The sequence below is a fragment of the Rattus norvegicus genome, chromosome 17, assembly GCF_021556685.1.
Source record: "Rattus norvegicus strain SHRSP/BbbUtx chromosome 17, alternate assembly SHRSP_T2T, whole genome shotgun sequence".
Taxonomy (NCBI): domain Eukaryota; kingdom Metazoa; phylum Chordata; class Mammalia; order Rodentia; family Muridae; genus Rattus; species Rattus norvegicus.
The window spans coordinates 85511454-85526852 of NC_141550.1; the positions used below are offsets into that span (position 1 = coordinate 85511454).

The following is a 15399-nucleotide window of genomic DNA, read 5'->3' on the forward strand; positions in this document are numbered from 1 at the left end:
TGACTGAAAAGGGAAACCATCTTCCCCAGTCATACAAAGGCAGAGTCAACTTAATTCTCCACATAAAAGTACAGCTTTAAACTTAAGTCTCATTTGTAGATACCCTCAATGGTATTTTCTAACTATAGTTACAACAGAGTTACTCACAGCAGTAAACTTTCCTACCTAGTACTCCTACCAGCCATCTTGTCCAGGGTTATGGTTCCCTCATCATAAGTCCTATGAATCTGAAGGCCCTACTCTGAAAATAGACAGCATCTCTAGTCCTGGGCCCACTGTTTCCGTGAGTGGAGTGGCATGCACACGGTAAAGCTCCACTTGCTGTCTATCGCTTGCGTGCTCTTACTCTCCCTGGAGGACGCATCAGGTAATAAGCTGTGCTGGTTTGTGTTTCCACCTTTACTAAGTCATGGGAAGATTTTCAAGCTTTTTGCTTATTGGTATATGATAAGAGTGCAAAATACTGAGTTTCGATTTTGTGTTTCCTTACATATATGTGATGCCCTTTGCCACAATCGTCTCTCATCCCTTTTTACTAGATAGTCCTATTTTGTATTGTCTGATATTTATTTATGTAAGTATATATTTCATATAAGAAAGAAAACATTAATTCTTCATCCTTCTAAATCTGATTTGCCTCATTTGATACGACAATCTCTAGTTACAAACATGTCTATGCAAAGGACGTAACTTCATTCTTTTCTATGGCTAAAAAAGCTTATTGTATGATTACTTCATTCTCCTCATACATTCATTTGTTGATAGACATTTAAGATTATTTTGTTTACTAGATATTAGGCATACTACTGTGTTAAACATGCATGTACACATATCTTTGTGTTTTGCTGACTTGCCTTAACTTGGTAATATATTCCCCTGAGGTGGTGTAGCATGATTCTGTTTTTAGATTTTTGAGGACACAGATTACCATAGTACCTAAATTATATTTCTATCAACAATATATAAAGGTTCCTTTCCATCAAATTTACCTCTAATGCTTACTAGCATTTGTTGTTTGTTTTCTTTATGGTAGCCTTTCTGCATGGGATGAGATGGAATATTAACGTAGTTTAGTTTTGCATTTCCCTAATGGCTAATACAAATTAATCAGAACAATACCATGAATGATATCACATAATGCTTTTGTTGACCTTTTTCTCTTTTCAATTTTTTCTTCTCTCATATATTGCATCTGGACTTCAGTTTTTCCTCCCTCTATTCTTCCCAGTTCCCTCTCTTTCCCCTCCCTACTCCCTCTTATCAACTCATTCTCTGTTTCCATTCAGAAAAGAGCAGCCCCCTTCCACCAGTATCAACTGAACATGGCATAACAAGTTACAATAAGACAAGGCACAAACCTTCATGTCAAGGTCCAATAAGGCAACTGAGTAGGAGAAAGAGGTTCCAAAAACGGGCAAAAGAGTTATATATACCCACTCCTCCCACTGTTAGGAATCCCTTAAGAACACTAAGCTACACAACTCTTACATATATACAGAGGACCTAGTTCTGATCCATCCAGGCCTCTGATTGTCACTTCAGTCTCTGTGAGTTCCTATGAGACCTACCTAGTTGATTCTTGTGGTGTGCTTGACTCCTCTGGCTTTAACAATCTTTCTTCTTCCTGTTATATGGGAGTTCCTCAAGCTCTGTATAATTTTTGGCTGTGGGTCTCTGCATCTTCTCTCGTCAGTTTCTGGATGAAGCCTCTCTGATGACAAGTATCCTAGGCTGCATTCTAATGTATAGCAGAATATCATTAGAAATCCAGTCAATGATTTTTTTCCAGTCAGGCTGGTTCTATTGTAAGCCTCTGGGCTCTCTAGCCTCTGTTTCCTGGCTATCCAGGCAGTGTCATGTATGGACTCCCACTTAAAATGTGGGCTTCAAGTTGGAGTGGTCATTGGTTGGCCACACCCACAAGTTTAGCACCACTTTTACCCCAGCCCATATTGTACATAGGTCAAATTTTAGGTTGAATGTTATGTGGTTCAGTTGACGTCCCAGTACTACCCCTGGAAGCCTTGCCTAGTCACAGAAGATGACGAGTTCAGGCTCCATATCCTCCATTACTGCGAGTCTTTGTTAGGGTCACCCTCATAGATTTCAGAGAGTCTGTTGCACTAGTTTTTGACCATCACCTCTAAAACGGCCCCTAAATCCTATCATCTCTCTTAGGACTCTTTTGCTCCATCACCTCCCCCGTATTTCCTATTCCCATCCAATTCTGCACCAAGTCCACCTACAAAATATATTCTATTTCCCATTCTCAGGGAGATCCATGCACACCGTCCTGCCTTGAGGCCTCCTTGATACTTAGCATCCTTGGGTCTATGGATTGTAGCACAATTATCCTTTACTTAACAGCTAGTGTTGACTTATTAGTGAGTACATACACTCTTTTTCTGTCTGTGTTACCTCACTCAGGATGATTTTTTTAATTCCACCCATTTGCCTGAAAATTGCATGATGTTATTTTTTAATAGCTGAGTAATTGTATAAATGTACCACATTGTCTTTATCCATTCTTCAGTTGAGGAATATGTAGGCTATTTCCGGCTGGCTATGACAAAAATGAAGTTACTATGAACATGGTTTTTCAAAGTCCTTGTACTAGGAAGGAACATCCTTTGGGTCTATCCCCAGGAGTGTTATAGCTGTGTCCTGAGGTACATGGACCCCAATATTCTAGGGAGCCACCATTTTCTTATGCATTTGTGTGTTTATATGTCAAAGAATAGTTGTGTACATGTATGCCATGATACATGTATGGTATTCAGAAAAGACATGTGGATGGTGATTTTCTCATTTCACCATATGGGTACTCGGGATTGAGCTGAGGTTATCAGGTTTGACAGCAAACTCCTTACCCGCTAAGCCATCTCATAAGCTCTCTCTATTTTTTTTTATTTGTCATATGGCTAAAACAATTATTTCCTTTGAGCACAAAATTATTTATACATAGAAAACATAAATCAGAAAGGCAAATAGTATTAGTTATGCTCTACCACACGACTTAAGCATTGTACTTACATGTAAAGACATGTTTTAATGATATTTTTGTTGTATTATTCTTAATCTACTTTGAATTTAATACATAATCTCTGAGGAATCTCAATGAATATTGAGTCAATAGTATTTTCTCAAATGACTGTGCAGTAATTCAGTGAATCATGTCTGTACTATTTTTATTGATGAGTTAGTTGCCTTGGAGATTTTAACAAGCTTTAATTATACACACACACACACACACACACACACACACACACACACACACACACACACACATATATATATATATAGAGAGAGAGTTGAAACTTTATGCTATGATAATTGCTTGCACTTTAAGACTTTTGATTTATTAGTACTATTAAGTTACTCTTCCAAATGTATCTCTTTTGCCAAGAGCACAGGGTAATGTTTATTTTTCTATTTTGTTGCCAACGCTGTATTTGAAATACTTTCTGTTTTCCAAGTTGATTGGTAATAATTTTTTCATGACATACTACAGAGTCTCTCATCTATTGTTCTTAGGCCTTGCCTATTTTGCCCTCACTTCCTATAGATCAAAATAGGAACTATGTGGTTTCTACTTCCCAGACCTCATGTTTTGTTTATTTGGTATTTGTATTATTTATGTGTATATCTAATTACATTTGCATGCATGTATATTTGAAGAACTCTATTTGTGTATATTAGAATCTCCTGAAAGTTTCTGTGCAATGAGGGTGACCTTAAACTCCTGATCCTCCTACCTCCACCTCCCAAGTTTTAGATTACAGGTTCGTTTCAGCATGCCTGGCTTTTACCTTCTTATTATAGAATCTAAGCTAGAACCCTGCTAACGAGAGAACCTTGGAAATGTACGTTTATGTTTCTCAGACACTTTGGTATCAGAAAGACCACATAATGTGAAGAGAGTATCCCGTAAAAGCAGGATGTATAGCTGGTAAGGGAGTGCTTCAGCAGGAATTTGGGGCACATTTAGGACTATGAATACAGCAGACCAGAGGGAACCCTAATGTGGCCTATGAGTTTCCATTTTTTCATTATTCAACATGAGACCATGTTTTGAGATTATTATGGTAGAAATCTCATCATTGCAGCAGTAAAGACCCTGACAGGACTATCAGATAAAGAATGGTCTTCTTAAAGAAGCTGAAAAGTTTTTATAAAAAATAGCTTAAAGTTATAATTATTGAGAACGATGTAAAGGAAACTTTTGCTTCTGAGATTGATGTCATATTTTTATGGCAGGAGAATATACTGTGTAATATAATATGGATATATTATATGTAATATGATAATAACATCCATGGAAAGCTACATGGGAAGTCCCACAAATATTACAGTTCTAAGTGACTGAGGGTTTGTCTAAAAACTAAGGTAGATGTATAGAGTTGAATTTGCTGGCGATAGCAGAGAGCTTGATGTTTCTGTAATCAGAATTCAGAGACGAAATGGTATCCTGAAAGACGTAGACTATTTTCCAGACAAGTGATAAATGTAAGTGGCTGTTGATTTAGGAGAAGGTCCCCTCTCTGACTTGAGAGTTCTCACTTATCATGGTGATATAACGTACTTATTTTCACTTGTCCAAAATTTACTATTAACCTGATCAATTGAATTATTTTGTTTTCCTACTGCTAAGATAGGAGAATTCACCACTCTCTCTACTTTTCCTTTTGTGCTATTACTAGTTTCCAGTTGGACAGCTGCAAGCACCTAGGCCCCTGCACATCTGTAGCAGATGTGCAGCTCGGCCTTCATGTGGCTCCCCCAGCAGCTGGAGGGGGGCTGTCCCTAAGGCTGTTGCCTGTGTGTGGAATCCATCCCCCTAACTGTGGTGCCTTGTCTGGCCTCAGTGGGAGAGGATATACCTAGGTCTGCAGAGACTTGATGGGCTAGGGTAGGAGTATAAATAGGGGTAACTCCATTCTCTCAGAGGAGAAGGAAAGGGTAATGGGTGAAGGAACTATGTGATGGGATGATCAGGAGGCAGGAATTGAGATCTAAAGTCAATAGGTGAATAAATTAATTGAAAAAAGTATAATGATGTTAAAAAGTCAATGAGTTGGCATTTGAGCACACACTTTAAGGCCAAACATGACTTTTTCAAAAACTCTGCTGCACTCTGTCATTTTTTAACTAAAACAGTTTTTCCCAACCAGTTGTTTCTAACATGGCCTATTGATTCCTCATTTTATTGACCCAATACACCCCCAACTATCAAGCCTGATGAAGTTACAATGATTTTTAACAACAGAGTCATTAAATAAAATGCCCCTTCATAGTCTCCTTTAAATTCGTCAGTTGGTACATTCCAGGAAAATTCAAAGAGAAGATGACCAGGAACTATGTTAAAGGGACCCTCTGCTTCTGGTTCCCCATCTGCTTATTTCATAAGTTAGTGGAAAAAGTTCCCACTTCCCATCAAGCCCTGCAAACCAAACTGTCTTCACCTCTCTAAGTCTCTAAGTAATAGAACTCTTTATTTCACTTGTTGGTTTCACAGAATTGCACAAGACTGACACATCTACACTAATTTTCATACAGGACACGAGTCTTCTCATCAGAGGACAAGGGTCAGATAATAGTCACAATGGCATTCACCAGTATAAGCTACTTTCCTGTGAGAAAGTAACCAGGAAATACACTTAGCCAACCGTCTTCTTCATGGACAAAGCAATACATGAAAGGTATCTTGTAAGTTCCTGTAACCAAATGCCCTGAAGATGAAAAGTGAAGGGGTGGGGTTGGAGGGGAATGGGAAAAGAAGAAAGAGGAGGAGAAGGAAGGAGCTGGCTAGGAATGGAGGAAAGGAAAGGAAGGGGAGAAGGGAGCCAGAGGAGAGATTTCCTCAGCTCTCTATTAGAGGAAGATGCACTGCCTCTCCCCTACTTCTCGTGAGTTGATATGGCCACGTGTCTGCCTGGCTTACTGAATCTGCTCCTGACTACAGTCTTGCATTCATCATTTTGGATAAGCTTAATTTAATGGACACATTCTTCACTTGTCCTGTTGGTTTGGTTTTAATTGCTGTGATAACCTTCATAAAAACAGTCATCTGTTTTATGTTTCCAATAACCAAATAAGTGAGGTATTTTTTAAAATTCTGCCCTTCTAAACAAATTCATTATGCTGAATTTAAATGTCTCTGTGGATTTGGGGGATTAAAGCATATTGAACAAATCTTAGCAGTACAGTATACGTAGAGCCAAGTAGATATACTATGAACTTTCATAGAGGAAAATAGAAGTCTGTTTCCTAATTTGGTTGTTGTGTATTTAGTCAAGAGCAACAGAAATAGGAGCTAGGGAAGACCAGCGCATTTTCTTTGTGGCACAACACTGCCTGCTTGAATGTGGTGATTGTTCTTCTGAAGGGTAAAGAGATATTTATCTGCAGGATAATGTGGCTTTAATGCAACTATCTACCTATCTCAGGCATTAGGAACATAAATTCTTCCTGAGAGTTTTATATGGAATTCAAATTAAACCATAACCCAGAACAAAAGTAGTTTGCTGTTAGTAATACTATCTGGTATGGTCCTAAGTACTCTTCCATTAAACTTACATCTATCTTCTCCAACCATAATGAAATGCAAAATAAAGGTTCCTGCCTCAGAGGTTCCAGAGGGTTTATCACACAGAATTGGTGCTCTTCAAATGTTTTGTCTCCTTATTATCCATGAAAAAAACTTTCACTTTAGTTATCAAATGGGACAGACTTAACCTATTTTATTTGAAACATTATATTTTCTTCTGCTTTAAAAAATAACAACCAAATTATGGAAGTTGGAGGTTAGGTATATAGGCTAACTTACTAAATCCAAAGACACGTAGCTCTCCACAGAATAGTACCATAACCCTTATTGAAAGGTATTTGTAGAAATAAATTATATGGAGTACTTTTGTAAATTAAGAATGTAGTCCTCACAAACGTGGTGTGCATAGGGCTGAAATCCCAGCTACTCCAGGGATTCTGAAGTCCTTATTTTCTTTTCAGCTAAATTGAATTTCTCAGGGCTTATTAAAATAGGGCTACTGGATTCAGGAAATGTCAATTGTCTTTGCTGTTCATGCTTGTGTTTCTGTACTGGGAAGAGGCATCTAGAGTTGTTCTCGGTGTAGATATACCACCTGGACTTGTCTTTGTTGGAGAGGGTGTTCCATTTTTTGGTTGCTTCTCCTGGTTCTGGATCCTAAGTATGGAGGCTGTGGGGTCCCTGGTAGAGAATGTTTCTTCGACTCAACGGGCAAAAAGGAATGGAAATGCAATAGTAGAAAATTCAGAGAGGGACTTTGGGAAAGAGCTAAAGGACTTCACAAAGAGTTGGAGTTTCCATCATGTAGAAGTAGGTTGGGAGAAAGGATGCTGCAGGACTAGGACTGAACAGGATATATTCACCCAACTGCTCCTCTTGAGGCTCAGGAAGGAAACAGTGTATTCCAGGGACAATTGTACTGACACACATATCAATCTGCAGAGCCTGTGCCACCATGCACAAGGCCTGTACAGGCTCAAGTCAGAAAGATCCTAGCAATGAGTAGGGGAGGTCGTAAAAGGACCCTACCTCTAATCAAAAGCTCTCTGTAAGGGGAAATTAATTTTCTCTCAAGGGGAAATAAATTTTGTGCTGTGGGATCTCACTGTGTGTGGCAACCACACTTCCCACTACGGGCATACTTAGGAAAAATTGGCCAACACAAAACAAATTTAATGGGATTTTTGAGGACTTTTTGTTTAATTTTGCTTTTGTTTTCCTTTTGGGAATTTTGTTGTTTTTGTTACTTTGTTTTGACTTTTAGTTTTTGTGGTTATACTTTTTTAATTATTTGTTTATTCATTTATTTATTTTTATACTCCAGATTTTATTTCCCTCCTGGTTCACCCCATGATTGTTCCACATCCCATACCTTCACCCCCAACCCCCAGTCTCCACAAGGATGTCCCCAACGCAACCACCCTACCAGACCTTTAAACCTCCTGGAGCCTCCAGTCTCTTGAGGGTTAGGTGCATCTTCTCTGGCTGAACCCAGATCAAGAAATCCTCTGAGATATATGGTTGGAGGCATCATCTCAGCTGCTGTATGCTGCCTGGTTGGTGATCCAGTGTCTAAGAGATCTCATGGGTCCAGGTTAATTGAAACTGCTTGTCCTTTTATCTGGTTGCTCTCCTCCTTAGCTTCCTCCAGCTTTTTCCTAATTCAACCAGAGGGGTCAGCAGCTTCTGTTCATTGGTTGGGTGCACATATCTGCATCTGACTCTTTCAGCTGCTTGTTGGGTCTTTTTGCAGGGCAGTCATGATAGGTCCCTTTTGTGAGTGCCCCATAGCCTCAGTAATGGTGTTGGGTTTTGGGGCCTCCCCTTGAGCTGGATCCCACTTTGGTCCTGTTGATGGACCTTCTTCTTTTCCTTGGGCTCTTCTTCATTTCCATCCCCTGCATTTCTTTCAGACAGGAAGAATTATGGGTCAGAACTTTGATGGTGGTATAGCAACCCCATCCCTCACTTGATGCCCTGTCTTCCTGCTGGAGCTGGATTCAATAAGTTCCCTCTCCTCACTGTAGGACCTGTCATCTAGGGTCCCCCCACCCCACTTCGTGGATATTTTATGTTTCTTGGATTAGTTACATTTTAGTTGTGTGTGTGTGTGTGTGTGTGTGTGTGTGTGTGTGTGTGTGTGTGTGTGTGTAATAGAGAGAAAAAGAACATAAAATTGGGTATGTAGGGAGATGTTAAGGGTATGGGGAGAATTGGGGGAGGAAAACGTCATCAAAATATATTAACTTATTTTCAAAAACATAAAAAGCTATATATTTTTTAAATTAAAATAAAAACTGCTAGACATACTACCCAGCAAGAGTTGACCAGATGTCATGGAATCGAAATGTGTCTAAGTGGAAATGGTTTATGGTTCTATTACCTTAGTCATTTTTTTTCTGTGAATTATCTATCAGTAAATGTCAACAGAAACAATTTTTTGTACTTGAAATTCGTATTTAATGCCAATTTCAAAGAATAACTTAAGCAATGTGAAGGGAAATTTCTCGTAATGGCCTTGTGGTTTCTACAAGCAGAACCAAAACAGATCAAGGATTAGTCAGGTGTCTTAGAATGCAAGTAGGACCTGAAGACTCCTTACCAATGGGACCTGACAGCATTTATGGGAAAATAAATCATAGACAGCAATTTAATTTCCTATATTTCAGTCCATTCATTTGTTTTACATTGGTACAGGGTCTTCTATGTGCAGCCAAGTTCCCTGACTTTGAGAAAGCTGTGTGTTCGTATGCCTGGAACCCATCTTAATTTATGGTCTCCCCTTCAAGCTTCTAATCTGAATGGATGGACTAAGAAACTTTGAGTAAAACTTAGGGCACTTTAAGGTTCTGAATTGACGGTGATGTACATGTAGGTAACTGTTCTCGATTATTGTCCTCCTAGGCTAAAGTAAATAACAAGAGAGTAGCATTAACTAAATATTAGTTCTTTTCATGTAATGGAACATTCTAGAAATGAAGCAATGCCACTTGAGAGTTGACTTTATGAAAGAATTTGTGTGGTACCTTTTCTTTGTAATCACAGTAAGTTAATCCAATAAAAATTTCAGTGATAGTATTCTTGATTGATAATCAAAAACAACTGGGCTCAAACTCATTTGGCTACTGTCTTTGATCCTTCTCTTAGTAATGTGGGCGCTAGATTCTTTATATCTGGTCCTCACAGATATTAAAGCCTGCTCTTAAACACTTTCCTGCCTCATTTTATGAAATGCATTTACAAAAAGAGAAGCATTCAGGAGATTTGTAGCATGCCTTAATTGCAGTTAATTTGCATTAATATGCTACCACAGAGAAAGAAAAATCAGAGCATACTCATACTATCTCTGGTCCCAAAGGAAAAGAACACAGGGAACATAGGACGAGTCCAAGCTATGGTAAAACAGTATCTGTAAAATATCCAATGCCACCCCCAAAGTTTTGCCTGTTTCTTCTTTACATATGAAACTTTCATCTTGTTCATAGAAATTTTGTTCCTCTGGGCCAGTGGTTCTCAATCTTCCTAATGATGCAAACCTTTAATATAATTCTTCATGTTCTGGTGACCCCCCCAACCATAAAATTATTTTGATGCTACTTTATATGCTACTGTTATGAGTTGTAACCTAAATATCTGATATGCATGATATATGTATGGTATTTGAGCCCCACCCCATGTCCCCCACAAAAGGGTTATGACCCACAGATGTGAGAACCATTGTGCTAGGCAGTTTGAGACTAGCTCTATGTTTTAGGCCACTGACTGGTGGTGCTGGTCCCAGCCCCAATCAGTTTTCTCTGCTTTGTTGGTTTTGGTACAGGATTCGTTACATACCTAGTGTTGGCTTACCTCTTGAGTTCCACTCTCTCTGGTGTTGCTACTGAAGCCCTGCATTATCAGGCCCAGTTTTTCCAGGGGCTCTTACCTGCATCATCGATATACTTGCAGGCCTGGTCAGGACACCATGAAGTTTCTTGTTAAATAAGTTTGGGGTCTACGAAGGTATTCATATTTTATACTATAGTTGAGCTTTCTACCTTAGAAAATTATGTTCTTATTTATTTTAGGAAAAATTTAATGAGTACTTTATTTACAAAATTCTCAATCGCTCTTTCTTTTCCCTCCAACCCCTCCCATTACCATTTCCTCTTCATTTATTATTCACACACACACGCACACACACACATCTGAATCTATTTAGTTCTGCTTATATGTACATAAATTTATGAGTTACCAATTGGGACTGGATAAGCAGTATTATTTCTCAGTGCATTTAAATATTTATGTATTAGATACATGTAGTTCTAATCAGTCACCTTTGAGCCTTAGTTTCTCTTTCTAGTTTAGGCAGGCAAGACCTAGATTTCAAACTCATAGAACATAAGGACCCCAAGTCAGACACCGAAGACCAAGTTCAATTGCATTCAGTTGATTAAAAATTTTGGTTGTAGAAGTATTGGTATATATATATATATATATATATATATATATATATATATATATATATAATCACTTTAGAAAAATACCCAGCCACCCACCTAAAACAAATAATCAATAGATAAACTATTTGTACCATGTGCACATGAAAATGGCTGCAAAAACTTAATGGCTCACTTTGCCAACTTTTTTCGTGTTCCCTTTGTTACTCATCTTCTGCATGTGTGTTCCTATGATTTCTCTCAATTTTATATCTCTACTGAATCCCCAAGGGTGAAGAATCCTTTCAATTATCTTTGTTTACATTTCTATCTATATATTTCCTTGTTGGTTTATTGCTTGGTGGCTTCCTTTTGATAATCTGACCTCCCCATCCTGCAATGTTTTATTACCTTGTGGAGAAATCTTTCCTGAAAAAAATTCATTTTATTTAGAGGTTTTGTTGACTTTTCCTCAGCATTTAAATATTAAAAGGGATTAAAATTTTAAAAGATTTGAGATATATACGCTACAAAAACCTGCCAGCACTATGATATCAAGATAAGCTAGAAATAGCTAATAAAAGATGAGGTTAATTATCTTACTGGTTACACATGTAGTAATTTATTGGATTGGTATTTATGATGTTTGCTAGCTAAAACTGCCTTTGGAAAGCTTTCATTGTTTGTTATAAAATAAATTTGTTGTTCATTGTTTATTTTAGGGATGTGACTGAAATAATTGTTAACAAATTTATTCCTGTTCTTTCTATTGAGATATATGTAAGAAATTATTCTGTCTGTTATGAGCTGTGATATTTAACTGAACAGTGTCTTTGCTTAAGGCTCAGAATCATGTTTATTATTTTGCTTTTCTTTGTGTATTAATGTGAAATGCTTAGAACCAAACCATCATCATCGTTGTCATTGTCATCATCATCACCATCATCATCAATAGTAGTAGAAGTAAATAAAGTAATGAATTCCATCATGACAATTTCATCATGTATGTCACTGTAGCTTGCTTATCACTTGAACATTCTCTCCCCTCTTTATCATGCCCTTTCTATTCCCAAGTAGCACCATATATTTCTATGTAATCTGTCTATCATCTATCTATCTATCTATCTATCTATCTATCTATCTATCTATCTATCTGTCTGTCTGTCTATGAATATTAGTTCCCATATTTACATGTATAGTTAGACTTAGACTTGACAAATGGGAGAAAACATGCTTCATTTTCCTCTATCAACGTTTTTTGTTCCTTCCACACTGTACCTTTAAACTTTAACCTCCTCCTTGCCTCAGTTTTCCTGTCTCACTTCTACATTCATGTCTTCTTTTGTATAGCTTCTCTCTCCACATATACATACCCACATTTGTATACACACATGTAAAAATGTGTTTCTTCTAGATGTGAGAGAAGACATGGCATTAGTCTTTCCAATTTAAGCTTATTTCATTAAATTGATGATCTCTGGGTCAATTCATTTCCTATAAAATGAGATAATTTCATTTCTCATTATGACAAACTCTATTGTGTGTATGTGTGCGTGTGTGTGTGTGTGTGTATGTGTGTGAGTGTGTGACAGAGAGAGAGAGAGAGAGAGAGAGAGAGAGAGAGAGAGAGAGAGAGATATCAATTTATCTGTTGATGGACACCTAAGTTGTGGTACAAAACTTTAATCCTAATGATAATAAGGTTGATATTCTATACTCTTTGAAAACCTCTTGTTTGTGACTCCACATAGTGGATTGTTTATTTTTCTTAGTCGTAAGTGTAAAAACTACTTGTACTTATACATGTATAACACATATATGCATATATTATATATTCATATGTAGTTTTAATAGGCACAGAGGATAAATGATACAGAACAACAAATGTATAAGATAGGTAATTTTTGAGCTAGTTAAAAAAGTTTGCATAAAATTTTACTAAGCAAAATTGAAGTAAGTTTTATACCAGAACAGAAGAATAATAAAGTATCCCGTAAACTATATATGTGTGACAAGTATTTGTCTGTTTATCTCTTAGCTTCTATAATGTATGGTATTTTGTAAAAAGTATTATAATTTGGGAATGAAGAGGGATTTAAATATAATAATTAGTAAAAATAAAGTGAGCAATATTAGTGATTTTATTAGAAATATTCTAAATTGTGAGTCTTGTTTTAATTGGGACAGTTTATTATTTGTTTTCATTTTATGTAATAATCGCAATTCTCTCATTAAAATTATTCATCATAAAATAATTAGAGTTATTAAAATTCTGTAATTATTTTAACACAGGGAGTTTATATAGATGGCATTTTCTTTATGTATCTATAACATTTAGACATTTCATTAGTAGCATGATAATAAAAGTAATCTAGTTTCTACAGAAATAAAATTTGGAGTCAAAATCTGTATTTTGACTACTACATCATTACTAATGTTCTTAAAGGAATGTTTTGTAGGTGGAGTATTGTTCCGAATACCTTTATTCTCAGTATTCAAAAGGCAGAAGGAGATGGATATCTCTAAGTTATCTTTACCGACGTAACAAGTTCCAGCTAAGGCTACACAGTAAGACACTGGCTCAAAAGAATCAAAGATTGTTCTTTACTGTTTTAGTTTTATTTCATTAAGAACCTTGTTACTACACACCCTTTTGTAGTATATCCATTATAATTATAAACTTTAGGTTTCAAATATTGCCTTTGAAAACATTAAAATATAACTTAATAACTATATTTTGTATACTAGTTTATCAAAATAATGTATACAAATAACCAAAATGTATAGAGATTACTATCTACCACATAACCTTTATATACCATTTAAAAGAACCAGATTCATCTGGCTATTCATGTACATGATAACTGATAAGAAGGAATGTAAAAACATACTCATCAGACAGATAGATAGCAAAGAGGGATAGGGTGTAGGATAGGGAGAGGAGTCGAGAGAGAGGGGGGAGAGGGAGAGAGAAGAGATTGATAGATTTAGAATGTTTGATTAAGCCAGGATAATGGAAATAATCAACTGGAGGAGGAGCAGCATGACTGGGAAAAGTTTAGAGTATAATGATTTTAGAGTCAGGCAGACTTGAAAAGAGGATCAGAATTACATTGTCTTGATGGAGAATATGAAACATCCAGAAGCAAGTAAGTGAGGCTGAATGGTGGCTCACAGCAAGATAAACAGAAGCCCAGCCTCATCCAGTTCATTGCTTGTTTGAGTGCTATAACTTGTTTGGCTTTTTTGCTGGTCAGAACCAAACATTTTCTTCTTGAAGAAATTCTCCGTATTGAGGTGAGAGTGCTAAATTACAAATTTAGTAAAAAAGGATAGGGAGGGGAAGCCCATATAGAAGGGGAGGGGGAGGGGTTGGGGGATGTTGGCCTGGAAACTGGGAAGGGGAATAATAATTGAAATGTAAATAAGAAATACTCAAGTTAATAAAGATAAAAAAAGTGTCTCAAAATTTCAAGGCAAAATAGAAAGAATACACCAGAAATGTAAGGGCAGTTCTGGACATAGCTAGTCGCTATATCTGTATAACTAAGGAGATGTGAAAAATTAATAAGAATTTGACAAATTCTCTCAGAGAATACAGTTTCACTGACATATTAAAAACAAGTGGAACAGATCAGGTATTTACCATGGCAGATAATTTCTTAGGATAGCCAAGTAAGTTACTGCAAAGTATTTTTGTATATAAATGGTAATTAGAACCATAGTTTATAGTGTATATTACAAATTAATCAAATTAATGGCAGTTTTATGCAAGTGAGAAAAATTATTTGTTACATAGAGAATTGGGTTTAGATACAAAAGGACTGAATTAGAATTTGGTCACCACCCTACCATGGACTTTAACTAATCTGAAGTTCAGGTTGTTCATAGTAGAAAAGAGAAAAATTTTACTTTGTTTCCTGGTGGGTGGGAAGATTAAAAACTCAATCATTGTGTACTATAATAGTTGTTAAATGGCACCTTCTCCATAGTCTCACTTTTTTCATAGAATCACTTCTGATTGTTTTTGACCGTGGAAGACATTCACTCACAGCTAAATAGACTTCAGTATCAAGATTCCAGAATGGAGTACATGTATTTTACTTTTGACCCTCTATAGCGGATATCTTGGATGATTCCATGGTTTATTATAACTACAGTTAAGGAAAAGACTGGAGAATGGTTAGACTGGGACAGAGTTAGTGGATGTGGGCTGCTAGTAGCTTCGATTTTTGTTTGACCTTCCAGCCAGCGTCTTTCTATACAGTTCATCCTTTTTCTTTCTGTAGTGAACCAAAATCCATCACCTTTTCTTCCTCTAGTTCTGTGTGAGTTTTAAAAAAATATATAATGTAGGTCATAATGTAGTTTATGCCATTTTTCTGTCTGCATGAGGACCATATTTCTTACAGGGAAGCTGTCTGGTAAATGATT

General features: G+C 36.8%; 1 protein-coding gene across 2 annotated transcripts in view; it reads left to right on the plus strand.

Annotated features, from left to right (window-relative positions):
- The window catches only part of Malrd1 (MAM and LDL receptor class A domain containing 1), a 724504-nt gene that overhangs the window by 306129 nt on the left and 402976 nt on the right, over nucleotides 1–15399 (plus strand). The window contains exon 21 of one of the 2 annotated variants that reach the window (XM_087589615.1): nucleotides 9245–9453. Within the exon in view, the coding sequence (XP_087445741.1) occupies nucleotides 9245–9371 (127 nt within the window). The 3' untranslated portion in view covers nucleotides 9372–9453. 2 annotated transcript variants of the gene reach the window in all.